The sequence below is a fragment of the Poecile atricapillus genome, chromosome 8 (genome assembly GCF_030490865.1).
Source record: "Poecile atricapillus isolate bPoeAtr1 chromosome 8, bPoeAtr1.hap1, whole genome shotgun sequence".
In the NCBI taxonomy this organism is placed as follows: domain Eukaryota; kingdom Metazoa; phylum Chordata; class Aves; order Passeriformes; family Paridae; genus Poecile; species Poecile atricapillus.
In genome coordinates this window covers 7,460,294-7,475,161 of record NC_081256.1, presented here as the reverse complement: position 1 = coordinate 7,475,161, position 14,868 = coordinate 7,460,294, and the positions used below count along the sequence as shown (strand labels likewise).

Genomic DNA, 14,868 nt, shown 5'->3' with positions numbered 1-14,868 from the left:
AGCAGGGAACAACTGGCTGTTTGAAGAAAGAAAGGAATTAAGGGCATGCAGAGTGAAGAGCAGCTGGTGTTACCTTCTGCAACACAGGGTTAAGCTACAAAACTCCCTGCCCCATAGCACAGTGTTTGTGGAAGTGCTCTGGTTAAAAAAATTCCTCGACACATCTGCACAGGACCAGTTCTTTGTGTGCTGAGGCACAGACACCAGCACAGTGTGCTGTGAGCTGGGGAGAGCTCTGGCTGCCTGCACACCCTTCCCTTGGCTTTGCAGCAGGATGGGGGGAGGGTGGATGAACCTCCTGAGCTTCTGTGGCTTCATCCCACTGCTGCAGCCCAGGTGCCACTTCTTTGTCCTCAGCCAGGCTTGCTTGGGACATGCAAGGTGCCGAGCAAACCTGCAGCTGGCTCTGCACAGAGCTGGAATTCAGCCCTTATGGACATTTCTTGGCTGGTACGTGGTGCTATTTTTGTCATTGTCAGAAAGGGTTCAGGCCACAGAGCTGGACAGGGTTCTCTTTCTCACTGGTACAACCACAGACAAAAGGATATCACAACTAAAATCACTTTTCCAGAAATTATGTGTTCCTGTTTTTGGATAGATGGAATATATTGGGTAAAGGCTAAATTATAAATTAAATTATCGCAGACTCAAGCTTTGATTGTGATAACACAGACTACATTCAACATAGTTACATGTCTGTGATCTCATGTGCTTAATGCCCATGACTATCTTAATATTCTATTAACATTTTAAAATTATGATGATTATGATAGTTGTGAGCCCTAAGCAGTTGTTACCACATCACTCAGGTGAGGATTATAGTGTGTGCCAAAGAAAGTTGTCTTATGTTGAGTTGGCATCCAAATATTTATTGGAGAGAGGAAGTAAAAGTATGTGTTCAAGTCAGGATTCTTCAGGAGGTGCAGGAGTACTGTAGTGTTTATCTGACAACCTGAAGGAGCAGTGTAAAGAAGAAAAAAGCCAGCGTGATAAGACTTCATTTTCCCAGGTAAATATGCTGTTTGTTTATATGCAAAAATATAAACAGAGCTATGGCAGTGACAGAAAATCTCAGCTGGGTCAGCTGAAGAATTTTCACTTGTTTTATCAGCAATTGATTATGTTCTGGTAATATAATTGTAATATTTAAAGATAAAGCTGGGGTGTGGCTTTCATGTGGGTGTGAGATGGGAAGAAATGTTCTTCCTTGAAGGAGCAATGTGTCTTGAGAAGATTGATGGCTTAAAATCACCCAAGCTTTTGCCTTGGGGTACTCCATAGTTGACTTAAATGTTTGCCCATAGCCTGGGCTGGGTTATACCAAGTTAATGTGAGCAAGCTTCATAGTGTAGTTTCTTTTTTTTACAACCTAACAGAATAGATAATGTAACTTAAAAAAATGTAATTAATTAATGTAATAACGTAACTTTAAAAAAAATTAACCCTCCTGAAAACAGTTTGCCTTTTGGTGATGTGTAACCCGTTCTCCATTAATAAATCTGCTTTTACTTTTTTGTTTTCAAAGCAACCATGCAAAACACAAGCCTATATTCCAAGTAATGTAAAAAGTGTGGCAGAAGAGGAGTATCTGATCCACTCATGTAGCATTTTCTTCATCAGGAGAACAGGAAAAGAAAGTCTGTTGTAATCCTGTGTAGTAAAACCACATGGTTCAAACCCCAAAGGTCAGAAGTGACAACAAAAGCTCTGGGACTTGCCAATTCAGCAGCTCTCAGTTATTCCTGTGCTGGAGTTGTACAGCCATGGGAGAGGACTATGCATCAATCTGTTGTAAAAATTCCCTGTAGAATTTGAGAGTGTCACAAGGAGCAGGAGAACGTGGTGTCTGTGCTTTATAGACACGCTTTTTGTGGTTTTGTTACATTTTAGAACATTTCTAAAGCATTGTCACAAGCCACTAGTCAAGATGATACATACATAAATTCCAGTCATGTTGTCAGTGAGGAAATGTGTAGTTACCTTGTGCCCACTGTAGCCAGGAGGAAATCACACTGACTACCAGGAAAAATCAAGGGACTACAGGGTTTGGCTGTAAGTAGTGATCTGGGCAGGAATCTCCTCTGTCCATGGTAGTTCCATGTACCAGCTGGATAATTTCTGCCAGCAGCTGTGTTTCAGCCCTAAACATGGATCAGACAATTGCTTTTATTCCCTTTGCATGTTGGAAGTGCAAGCAGAGATCATGCTTCACTGGCTAAGATAGAAATAGCATTAAAGGAAGCAAACTTGGTGTTACTGGAGACTTGGGCTGTCAGGAGACTGAGCGGTGGCCTCTGTGCCTAAATCACCTTTCCAGCACACTGACTTTTGGTTTGGTTTGGTTTGTGTGCTGTATCTGGAATGCTGTGTCTGATTTGCCACTCAGTCTTTAGCACAGCTCTTTAAAGGAGAAACTTCAGTAATGGTTCACAGAAGGCATTGTGTTAACTCAGCTGCAAACCTGGCCATTGCTTTGATGCTCTTACGAATATTGAACTTGTGTAGGCAGCCACGTGCTTTGGTGGCTCCTGGGGAGTGTGAGGACATTTCCTGGATGGCTGTTTCCAGGGACAGGCACATTACCAGGCAAGTGAGAGTGTACCTTGGTAGCTGATCCACCCACTTGGTGGTTCAAGTAAACTCTCACTTTTCTATAGTTTCAAACTGAATTTTGGGCTGTCCGACATGTTGAGGTACAGCCTCACTCTTCTGAGAAGAGGTGCATTTCATGCTGCTCTTGTCTGGGGGTGGTGGGATTTTGCCTGGAAAAAATACATTGCATGGAAATGGAGTCATTTGTGAGAGAAGTTGTGATCGTACAAAATTACATCGAGCCTTGAATCTCCTTCCAGTCAGAAGAGAAATTTGTTAGTGCAGAGTGCATGAACTCATCAAAACAGTTCAAAATCCGAGGGTCTGCCTTCAAGTCTGTGTGTGCAGCAGCACTTTGTGAAGTCTCAGTCTCTTAAATATGCACAGTCCTCCCACACATGGAGCTTCCAGCTTTTGACTGGGAGGCTGCTGCAGCAGGAGCATCACTCGGGTAGAAATAGCACAGCCCTTGGCTATGCCTTTCCCTGGAAAAGCTAAGGATGCACATGCAGAGCACAGATATGGGATCCCAGGCTGGCTTGTGTTGGAAGGGACTTTAAAAATCATCCAGTTCCAACCTCCTGCCATGGGCAGGGACACTTTCCACAGTCCCAGGTTGCTCCAAGCCCCAACCAACCTGGCCTTGGACATTTCCAGAGATGCAGGGGCAACCTGTACCAGGGCTTCCCCACTCTCACAGGGAGCAATTTATTATTATATAATAATTATAAATTTATTATCTAAACTAAATGTGCCCTCCTACAGCTGAATTCCATTCCTCCTTGTCCTGTCACTGCATACCCTTATGAATGCATCCTGAATGTATGGATGTCTGGATTTAATGAAACCTCAAACTTTCAAAAAAATGTTTTTGCTTGCCTTTTCTTTTATTGGGAAGAGTTCTGCATGAAAAATCTCAGTCTTTTGGTACTATGACTAAAAGAATAGTGGCAGCATGACAATAAAACTTGGAAGGTGCTCTTCTTCCCTTGTTTCAAGAAGATGGTGAGATCTAAACCAACCTATTTTCATTGGATTAAATCACATTTCGCTAAGGCAAGAGGTTGCACAGTGCAGAATTTACTGCAATAGAAGAGAATTAAAATTATTTTCCCCCCAACAAGTCAGCACTGATGTAGTGTGGCAGAAATCACCTTCTCCCCCTCCCAGGGTTTCTGCACCATTTTGCTTCAAATTGGCTTGATAGGAAGTTTTTTAAAAGAAGTTCTGCTGTTTCATGCTCTCCAAACAATGAGTTTGCTACACCTCTGAAAATCAGGCTGCTTATGTAAGGGCCTAAATACAGCTGTATCATGCCAGTTTGAAAATAATTCTGTAACTTTTATGTGCCTTCTCTCCCCATGCAGCACAAACAGGGGCATGTAAAGTGGCCGGACAGTGCCTAAAGGCTTTTTTTGTTTGAAACATCTCAGTGTTGGAGAAGGCAATTTGATCTGGGAAAACAGACCTGATATCCCTGAATCTGGAGCTTTGTTCTTGGCTGAGCTGTGTAGTGAAGAGCTGTTCATTCCCTGTTAAATTTCCACGATCAAACATTCTGGAGGCAGAAAACTAAAAATGTGAAAGCAAAGCCTCACACACTGTAGTAGTGTACTCTTGAGAGTCACATAACAGCAAAGTTATTTTATCCTCCAAGTCTGACTTAATCCTTAATGCACTTTCCAGTGCTTAAATTTGAGATATTTTGGGACACTGTTAACTCAAATTCTAGCCTTTACATTTGGGTTTCTTGCAGGACACCTGGCTGATGTTTTATTTGCATTGCTTAATATTGTACATTTAGAATATTAAGCAGACTTTAGATATTAGAAAAAAGCAGATATCTCTCTAGGAACATTTTGCTCTTGTTTAAACAATCACTTGTCAGTCCCTGACTTTAGGTAATGAGCAGAGTCTGTGCCCAGGAACACTGAGTTGAGCTGGGCCTGGTGTTTTCCTGAAATTCTGTTCAGATCTGAAATATGTTCTTACAATAACAAAATCTGCAATAATATAACAATTTCTGCTAGTGGTATTTGTACTATGAGGTCACACTGCAGCTTCCCACACTGGTGAATTGGTCGTGGTAATGCTGGTCACTGGCAGGTCAGGAATAGACAACTCTCCAGCTTCCCATATGAGTCTGATTCAGCTCCTGTACTGGTTTGGGCTGTGCTGCGGCCTCTGCCTCACTTGCTGTTTTGCTTTCTTTTAAACAACAAAGTTTTCAGCCTAAATAAAGCTTTTCTGCAAACCCCATGTGATCAGGCAGGATACAGGAAGGTAATCCAGGTTCTTGGCTGTTCCTGTTTGCTGCTGGAGAGGGGCTGAAGCCCGGGGCAGGAGCTTTTCACCCTGCAGGCTGAAGGGCTTATCTCTCCTCTCTGCAGTGACCTCATCTTGAGGAGTTAGGGCACTGAGCTGTTCCCTTGCCATTGGCTGTGTCCTGCCTGGCCACCTCTTTCTCCCTTCCAATGGCTGTTTGCAGAGCCTGGAAATTTGTACCTGCTATAACTGATCTTACTTTTTAACAAAATACTTCCTGTTAAGGCCTTTTTATTTTTACCCCACTCTCAGCGTCTTCTGGAATTTAAAACTGGACTTTGTTCCATGTTGCAGGCTGAATTCACTTAATTACTTGTGGCCCAGCATTAGAGCCTGTTGTTTCAGAAGGGACTATCCCAAAGCTGTTTTTGCAGTGGGCAGCATGACCCCCAGCTGTCAACCTGGCTCTGTGGGAAGGTGGCACAAGCATGGGTCATGGAAAAAAGACCTCTCAGTAGAGCATGGAGTGAGAGATGGTGGCACTTCTTAAAAGAGATCCCAGCTCTTGTTTTATCTGCACCCTCCCAGAAGCTCATGCCAGGCTGAAGTGGAGAGCAGTGGTGGAAGATCAGCAAGGAAGGTCTGTTGTTCTGTGAAACTCCAAGTTTTACTTGCTTATGAGGGCGATATGGATGTGGTTAGAAAATTGAACATATGGACATAATGAAAATTGCCATAATGGACACGGAGGGTCAGTCAAAGGTCTGGGATGGCCATAACTAGGTGGGACTCTGAGGGAGCAGCCATAAACCATCCCTTGGTGGAATCAAGGTACCTGTATCAAAGGGCTCTGTTTCTCTAACACTTTGTCTCGAGGGTTTGGAGAGGGATCCTGAGCTTGTGGGCTGTTCCAGGCCCAGGAACACTGGTGGGACTCAAACCATAGCTAAGTTGTGGCCAGCTTCAGCCTGATAATGCTATAGGAACTCTGCAAAGAATCTTTCACGACTTTGACCTTTAGGCTCTTGTTTAAAATTGTGGTGTTTGTTTACTGGGCAATTCCTGCAGTAGGTTACCGAGAGTATTGCCTGAGTGGAGTTTCTGTTGGAACCATTTGTATTTTTTTTAGGGCAGTAATTATTTACTAAGTATCAGCGACTGTCTGGAAAGTCTGGTTAATTATCAGCCCACCTCAGTGAAACTGCACGCAGTGAAAATACTTAAATAAAAAATTGAAGTTGTTCTTTTTCCTCTTGTTTCAGGTACTGGGCCCACATGTCACATGTGAGTTGTGTCCTACAAATGCTCTGAGCACCCCTTTGGGTCGTCTCCTTGATGCACACTCACGGCATCATGGCCAGCACTCAGGAGCGCCTGAGCCTGTCTTCCTCTCCCAACTCCATCGGCAAAGCGTTCTGTGAGGACAAAGACTTGGGGAGGTTCCCCGATGAGCACCCCGCAGCCGGGAGCCACGCGTCCCCTGAGCTGCTGGAGGACGTGCGGGAGCGGGGCTCGCTGCCGGCCGAGCTGCTGGAGGGTGTGAGCAGCCCGGGCACGGCGGCCGTGCTGACCAGCATCAGCGAGGACGCCCGTGACCAGTTTGAGAACAGCGTGCTGCAGCTGCGGGAGCAGGACGAGCCTGAGCCGGGGCTGCCGCAGGGCACACGCAGCCCGGGGGACGGCGACACCGGCGGTGCCACCGATGATGTGAAGGTCCAGTTCAACCGGACGGGCAGCGGCAGCGGCGGCTTCCTCGAGGGGCTCTTCGGGTGCCTGCGGCCCGTGTGGAACATCATAGGCAAGGCCTACTCCACGGACTACAAGCTGCAGCAGCAAGGTAAGAGGGAACGGCCTGCTTTGGGGTGAGGTGAGGCAAGTCACTCAGGGCTCTTCCCCAGCTCACCACGTGGCCGTTTTGGTCTTGCCCAGCCCTGTCACGGGTTTCCAGGGATAAATCCTGCGCTGTAGGGCCAACAGCCGTCATGTGTGGCAAAGGTGGCTCGTGAGGGAGTCAAAGCTGCCTGTTCAGCCCCGTGGCTTGGACCATAGTGACAAGGCCTGAATCTGAATGGAGCGTGGGGATCAGAAGGAATTGTGTTGAAGTACCTGGTACAGTCCCTGTGTTAATTTCCGGAGGTTTTTTATGCCAGGTGGAAAACGCAGACATGGGCACTTCCACTTCAGAACCTCCAGGTAAAGGCTGTCCCCAGTTGACCACCAAATAGCAGGAGTATCGCTTCTCTTTTAAAAAGACTTATATTTCTTTTTATTCAGGAGTATTTTTCCTCTTTAAAATATCATTTAGTACTCGTCTTTCCAGAAATATCTTCTTTAATATTTATACCTTTTCCATTTGGATGTGTAAGCATAAATGTGTAAGTGTATGTGAGTATAAATACGTATAAAATCTGTAGCTTGAGAATAAGTGATGTCCCAGTTGACTGCATATATATCTATATATCTATCTCTATATGTATCTTTAGGGGGTACTGAAAGCTAAAGAGCAGAGTATGCTCTGCTGTTGGTGTCTGATTTCTCCCCTAGCACAGGGGGAGGGAGGTGGCAGATGGGAAAAGAACAAGCTGTCATTAGAATTAAGGAGCTGAAATGGTTGAGGCTTATGGAAAATGCGAACAGCCTGGCCACCACAGTATCATGGGGCAAAGTCTCCTTTGAGCATCACGCAGTGGTAATCAGATGGCTTTTTGGCACTGACAAATTATAAGATACAAGGTCAGAAACCTGTCTGAGTGGTTCAAATCTTAACCCCAGAGGGATGGGGAACAGCTCCTGATACGAGGGAACAGAGCTGTTAAATAACATGTTAGATGAATTTGCCTTGAGATCAGCTTCCTAGAGTCAGTTGTTTCAGCAAGCAGGAAGTGTACCTCTGCATTCCAGGTGCCTCCTGAGCAGCAGCCCCTTGTGCAAGGGTTTGCTTGGTTTGAAATTCTCTGGCACAGTTTGGTTCTGTTTCGTTTGCATGTTGTAAATTCGGTGTGTCACATGTGGTTCAGACTATAAATAAAAACAGTGACAGGAAGTTCCTTAGGGGATTAAGGCTGCTGGGGTGATTGCACAAGGGGTGAACAGTTTTGAAAGGGGCTGTCTGGGTGGGGAGTCTCCCTTGGGAAGGAAAAGGAGGAAAGGAGGTTCTGAGCAGTTGGATGACATTCAGAGCAGGCATTGGGCAGTGTCTGTGTGACAGTGCTTTGGGTTGGATGCTCAGTGTTTGTAAGTGAAACTAAAAATTTCTGCCGATGCAGAGTGGCAGTGGCTGCTCCCAGCAATTCTCTGTGTGTCCCACACCTGTCCTCACTGCTGGCTCTGAGCCATCCTGTGCTGGTGTGTCCCTGTCCCCTCAGAGGGGAGGCTTTGGGAGAGCGGCCTGTGAGACACAGAGATCCCATTTCCCATATAACTGGGCCAGCAGATGCACTGGAGAGCACAGTGCAATCTGTGCTTTGGTGGCCCACAGGGGACACTCGCTTTTGTATGGAAGTCATCAAACTAAAAGATTGAAGCAGTAACGAATGAAAAGGAGCAGCTGAGAGCAGTACTGGGGCTGGAGGGTGCACACAGAGCTTGTTCCTGTGCACAGTGTCTAGCTGTTCTCTGTGTTGGGAGCATGTTCAGAGCCACACATCCTGGGGCACTCTGCTGTTTGCTGCTGGCATCAGGCCCTTCTAAAAGGGCAGATTTGAACTGGCTACAGATGTGGTAAGGCTGAGGATTAACTGGGATCAGCTATATGTAGTCTGTGTGGTTGAGCTGCATTTTCAGTGTCTTCACTGTTGGAAAGGGGAGTGAAAAGAAGACTTTTTTCAAAATGTTATTATTTTTTCTTCTGGAGCTGCTCAGTTGTCTGGCTCTGATGACATCTGTTACTCTGATGACAGTACTACACTTCTATTACTCAAGGATAAACCTTTTCAAACTGCTTCTGTGCTGAAACTTGAGGATTTTGTGAGAATATTCATGTTCTCTTTTCCAGATGATCTCATTCTTGCTTCTTGCCACCAGAAAATCATCTTTGTGTGCATTTCATCAGCTACATACAAGCCAGCAGTTCAGTAACTGATGTATGTGATTATTTTTATTTTTGCTGTCTTTTAGCAAGAACACAGAGGATGCATGGATTGTGTTTGTGCAAGTGCTGTGTGGCTGAGGAAATGTCTGGGGCTCTTTCAGCAGCAGGGAGAGGATTGTGGTGGCTTTTCATTTCCCTGGGAGCTGCTTTACAGCTTTGGGCTGGTGCCATGGATCTGTGCAGACCATTTCCCCCCTCCCCTTCTTTATCAGACAACTACTTAAAGCCTCATCCAGGAGTAATCCTTTGTGTTGGGCTGAATCAACAACAGGGGTAGGAGTCCAGTTTGGATCTGGAGCCATGTGGCCTTCCAGTACTTAAAGAGGGCTTATAAAAAAGGAGAGCAACTTTTTACATGGGGAGGTAGTGATAGGGCAAGAGGGAATGGTTTTAAACTAATAAAGGAGAGATTAAGATTAGATGAGGAAGAAATTCTTCCCTGTGAGGGTGCTGAGGCCCTGGCACAGGGTGCCCAGAGAAGCTGTGGTTGTCCCTGGATCCCTGGAAGTGTCCAAGGCCAGGCTGGATGGGGCCTGGAGCAACCTGGGATAGTGGAAGGTGTCCCTGCCCATGGCAGGGGGTGGGCTTTAAGATCCCTTCCAGCCCAAACCATTTTATGTTGTCTGCAGGTGCTTCATGGTACTTTTTGCTGCTCCCTGGTATCCCTGCCCACCTGCTTTGGCTGTCCTGCAGGCCCATTCTTTGGGGGCATAGTGGTGGTGTTGTGGTTGCAAGTAGTAAAAGACAAATAGGTTTCATGTCCTTTAGCCCATATTGCCTGGGAAGCTTTGGCTTAGTGAAAGAGGGAAAAGGTAAAACAGCTTTTACATGATTCTGCATTATCTTGTTGAAATTACTGCTTGAGTGTCCTTCCTGACACCCAAATGGTCAACAGGAGTGATGTGCTGCTCTCAGAACACAGGCTGGGCAGAACGCTGGTCAGCTGGGAACTGCTGCAGGCTCTGTGCTGGTTGATCAAGTGATGCCAATCCCTGCCTGGTGAGGAGTCATTCCTTCAGGGAATGTTTGTTTTTGTGTTGTTCAGTGCCAGCTGATTATCTGAGGTTTAGGTACTTGGGGTTTGACCCATAAAATCCCTCCCTCCTATGATTTTCCAGTTGTTTACCCTGATTTCTAAAGGCTGTTGCGGAGTGCTTTCAGGGAGACACACTCAGTTTTTCAATTTACATCTACCAGATATTTAATTTGGATTGTGGGGACTCCAGCACTTTAAAGCAAGACTTGAAGACTCGTTTGTGTTTCCTAGAGACTCATTAGACTTCCCAGCCATTTCGTTTGGATTAAGAAGCTGTCTCCAGGAGCTGCTTTCACCTTCCCTTCACAAGTTGTGTGTTTACCATTATTGTGAGGGTTTTTGTGTGTACCTGGAGAGCAAGGTGCCCGTTGGAGGGTGCTTGTGTTGAGGGGGTCTGTGTAAACCAGAGATGCTTCTTGTCACAATGCCAGTGCTGGAGAGCAGCCAGTGCTGGGAAACACTTCCTCCAAATAGATTGGTTCAATGGCTCAGGCTGCTCCTGCATTTCTTCCCCATGGGAAATAGATTCTCATCATTCTACTCAAATGGTTCTTAATCACCTCAGAAACGCAAGTTCTTGCGCAATTCCTGCTCCTATTACTTAAATTTATTTAGGGGAAGTATCCCACTGGTTTCTTAAGGTCCAGAAGAGTCTGACTACTGCACTGTATTTACCTATGGTTTGGCTCTTTGTTCTTCTTGATATTCCCAAAGATGTGGGATATTTCACAGTCACTACATGGAAACCTCTTTCTGGAACTGTGCTCCTGACAATCAGGGTGCAAATGGGATATGAGAGAGCATCTATGCTTCAAAATAAACATGAGATGACCCTGCAGAATGAACCACATGAACTTTTGCTTACTTTGTTTACAGCCCCTCTCAGCCTTTGCCATTGCAGAGGGACTATTAGGGGAAGGTAATATTACCTGGTAGGGAATATTAAGAGCAAACTAAGGTTCCAAGGTGATACAGTTATCCATTACTGCTCACAAACTGTAGATGCTTCATGGAAATGAATGTCAGTGTTCTGTGTCCTGTACAGGAAAGACAGACTTCCCACAGTTAAGGACGGAAGGAGACTCTGGACAACAGAGAATGGCTTCCCACTGCCAGAGGGCAGGATTAGGTGGGATACTGGGGAGAAATTCTTCCCTGTGAGGGTGGGCAGGCCCTGGCACAGGGTGCCCAGAGAAGCTGTGGCTGCCCCTGGATCCCTGGAAGTGTCCAAGGCCAGGCTGGATGGGGCATGGAGCAACCTGGGATAGTGGAAGGTGTCCCTGCCCATGGCAGGGTAGGAACTGGACAAGCTTTTAGAGCCCTTCCACCCCAGTCCATTCATGATTCTATGAAAGGAACAGCTATTTCAGTACAACAGAATAGCGTCTATGTTGTCCATATAAAAATATTGTTCATCAACATGCATGAAAATCACCTCTATTTGTCACCTCCTTTCAGAAGTGATGCATTTGTGAATTAAATAGAAATACAGATCTTCTTGATTTAAGAATGAATGAACGAATTTTATTAATTATCTAATTATTTTCTTTTTAAAAAAATCTTTTAGTGTTTAAATATCCAGAGACTTTAATGCAAATTTATGTTTAGAGCTGCAAGCAGTTCCATGAGTATGGAAAATAGCCTTGTATCTGTGAAGGAACATGTGCTGGGGGTTGAACTCTGCCCTGCCAAGGCGGAGGGAATTTCTGCTGTGGATGAGCAACGTTTGTGGTTTTAGTTCAGTGCGCAGAAGGAGCGCTGGGGTCTGGCTGTGGGGGAGAGCTGCTTTCCCATGGCCATGCTGGGGGAGAGCTTGCTCAACAGGAGACAGCACTGCCTGCCTGTTGCATGAATGATCCCAGGGAAAGCCTGGAAGTGGGATCAGGCCACAGACAGTTGGGATGTACAAGTTTCCTTTCAGTGATAACAGTATCTATAACAGACACTGGCACAATCCCAGCTGCAACCCTGGGAACATCCCAAAGGCTCCGAGTCTGGATGAGAGGAGGACACACTTTGTAGTCATGTGAAACAGAGATCTGTACAGGTGTGACTTCCTTTTATTTCGGAAATCAGTGGGTTACTTGTTAGGTTTGCAGCTAAATAATTTATTCTCCAAACTTCAACCTTTATTGAATTACAGTAAATAAACAATTGCCTGCCTTTTATCCTGCTGCTTGTGAGATTTGAGGTAATTTCAAGGTGACTGACAGGGAACAGGGCTTTCTGTTCTGATGGGTGCAGCTCTCTTGAAGTAGTTTATACAGTGCCACTGGACCACTCCAGCATTATACCTACAAATGTGTGTGGGTACCGAAGAGGAGGAATTACTTAAGGTTGTTTTTCCAGTTTGACATTGATATACACGATGTTGGTGTGGGAAGGACCTATTTCTGTGCCTGCTGCTGTGGTTGATGTGCTTTCTGTTGCCTATCTTGGTGGTTGCTGCTCAGTGTTTTGCAGCCTGCCACCTCTGACTTTTATTTCCTATTTTTGTTTATTTCAGGTAGTGAAAAAGGCACTCAATATTTTTTATATCACTTGCGAATGTTAAATGTTTCTTCTAATCTATGCTTTTCAATGGAGTCATGCACTTTGTTCAGTGTTGGAGTAGGTCTCCCAAAATTGCCAATCCAGGGTCCCTGTTATGGTCAGTTGCTGCCTGCCAAGCTGGAGTGGCTCACACAAGTGGTTAGCAGGGAGGTGAAAAAGCAGCTGGAAGGATGGGAATGAGCAGGCTGGAGGTGGCTGGGATGGCTGAAAGGGTTGTTGGAGCTCATGTGGTGTGTGCCTCAGCTGTACCAGGAGAAGATGTCACCTACTCCCTCCAGAAGAGCCCGTGCTGTGGCACAGGAGGTGGCAGGTGTGCTCTGACACTTTCACGGTCTTGACCTTTTCCGTTATCCCATTTTGCCCAGACACGTGGGAGGTGCCATTCGAGGAGATCTCGGAGCTGCAGTGGCTGGGCAGCGGGGCACAGGGAGCCGTCTTCCTGGGGAAATTCCGAGCAGAGGAGGTGGCCATCAAGAAAGTGAGGGATCAGAACGAGACGGACATCAAGCACCTGCGGAAGCTCAAGCATCCCAACATTATCGCCTTCAAGTAAGTTGTGACCCTTGTCAGCTTTATCCAGGCAAGAGCCATTCACTCAAGTTCTCTGGGAAGGTTTTTTCCATCCAGGAGCTAAGGTGTGACTAGGACAAAGTGGTGATCCAGCTGTCTGTCTGCTGCTCCTCACTGTGTGTTCTCTTTGACAGGGGAGTTTGCACCCAGGCCCCGTGCTACTGCATCATCATGGAGTACTGTGCCCACGGGCAGCTCTATGAGGTCCTGAGGGCTGGCAGGAAGGTCACCCCGCGGCTGCTAGTGGACTGGTCCACGGGAATTGCCAGTGGCATGAACTACCTGCACCTCCACAAAATCATCCACCGAGACCTCAAGTCACCAAAGTGAGTATCAGCTGCTTAAACATCCCTTAGTTTGTGTTCCTCAAGTCACCAAAGTTACACATCCCCCAGCTGTGGTTCTTCAGGTCATCAGAGTGACTCTCAGATGCTTAAACATCCCCCAGATGGGGCTATTTTTAATTTTTCTTGAGAAATAAATAAAAGTTTGGTTGAGGCTCTACTATTTTTTCCACAATATTGTTTCAAAACTAATGAGAGTGAAACTATTGCAGCTTGTTGATGCTCAACAAGAGTGGTAATTTTACCTGTATTTCATGATAAATAGCAGTCAGGAAATATTTAATGATTTGTTGATACCTGGTCTTTTTAAAAAGTGGGATATTCTGTTGCCTTCTGCCTTTTTATTTTTCCTTTTTATTCTACTGTTAATTCCCTGGCTTTCTAGAGTGTGTCTTCCTCATTTCTAGGTTGCTTTCTGACTAAAATGTTTTGGCTTCTTTATATTCTTATCCCCTAGATGTTTATTACTTCTTTAGTCTGTGACAGTGCATTAAGATAATGCTTTTAGATTATTTACAGCACAGTTTAAGGTACAGCTTTGCCTCTGGATCCTCAGTTACTTGTTAATTTGCAGTTTTATTGAGATTGATTTTTGACGCATAGCAGTAAGAAATGCATTTAAGGCACAAAACACAACCACCCAAAAGAGAGTGAGAGCTTTTAATGGGGAAAATACAAAAGCTTTTCTTTTGTACTGCACTTGTGAGCAGTGTGGCTTCATCAACAGGTTGTGTTGCTTAAGAAGGGATTACTCCAGTGGCTGTTGTGGTGCAAGAAAAATCACAAAATGCTGACTTTTTTTTTTTCTCTTCTCCAGTGTTTTGGTTACACACACAGATGCAGTAAAGATTTCAGATTTTGGTACATCTAAAGAGCTCAGTGATAAAAGTACCAAAATGTCCTTTGCGGGGACAGTGGCGTGGATGGCCCCGGAGGTGATACGGAACGAGCCTGTCTCCGAGAAGGTGGACATCTGGTGAGTCGTGTTCATGGGCAAGAACCTTCACCTTCTGTTCAGTCCCTTGGTTTCCCCTTGTCTTTTCCTCGTCCTGTGCCTGAGCATGGTTTGCTCTGTGGTGAGCTATTCCTTTTTCCTTCTGCCTGGTGCCCTGAGCTTTGGTGGGCTCTGATGGAAAGGGAAACGACACAGGCATGCTGGCTGGGTGCTGACCTGCAGCTTCCAGCTAAAGATCAGTGCAGACAGTCTGTGTCTGGCAGGAAGCAAATGCAGAAATTCTTTTCTGTGTCATTATCCAGCTGAGAATTTTCTCCTAGTGCTGTGCTCAGGGCCCCCTCAGCAGCCTCCACAGCCAGGGTGGTTTTCCATCACTTCTGGCCCTCTTCAGGGCCATGCTGGGGCTGTGAGGAGTTCCCTGCTCTGCTCCCCACACCCTTGTGCTTCCTGCACACCAGGCTGG

At 45.7% G+C, this 14,868-nt stretch overlaps 1 protein-coding gene across 6 annotated transcripts in view; it reads left to right on the top strand.

Annotated features, from left to right (window-relative positions):
• MAP3K13 (mitogen-activated protein kinase kinase kinase 13) overlaps positions 1-14,868 on the top strand; it is a 72,478-nt gene that overhangs the window by 40,125 nt on the left and 17,485 nt on the right. For all 6 annotated transcript variants that reach the window (XM_058843809.1, XM_058843811.1, XM_058843810.1 and 3 more), the window contains 4 exons: positions 6,120-6,694; positions 12,902-13,085; positions 13,241-13,432; positions 14,268-14,426. In XM_058843809.1, coding sequence (XP_058699792.1) covers positions 6,193-6,694; positions 12,902-13,085; positions 13,241-13,432; positions 14,268-14,426 — 1,037 coding nt within the window. In that variant the 5' untranslated portion in view covers positions 6,120-6,192. The remainder of the gene's footprint in view (positions 1-6,119; positions 6,695-12,901; positions 13,086-13,240; positions 13,433-14,267; positions 14,427-14,868) is intronic.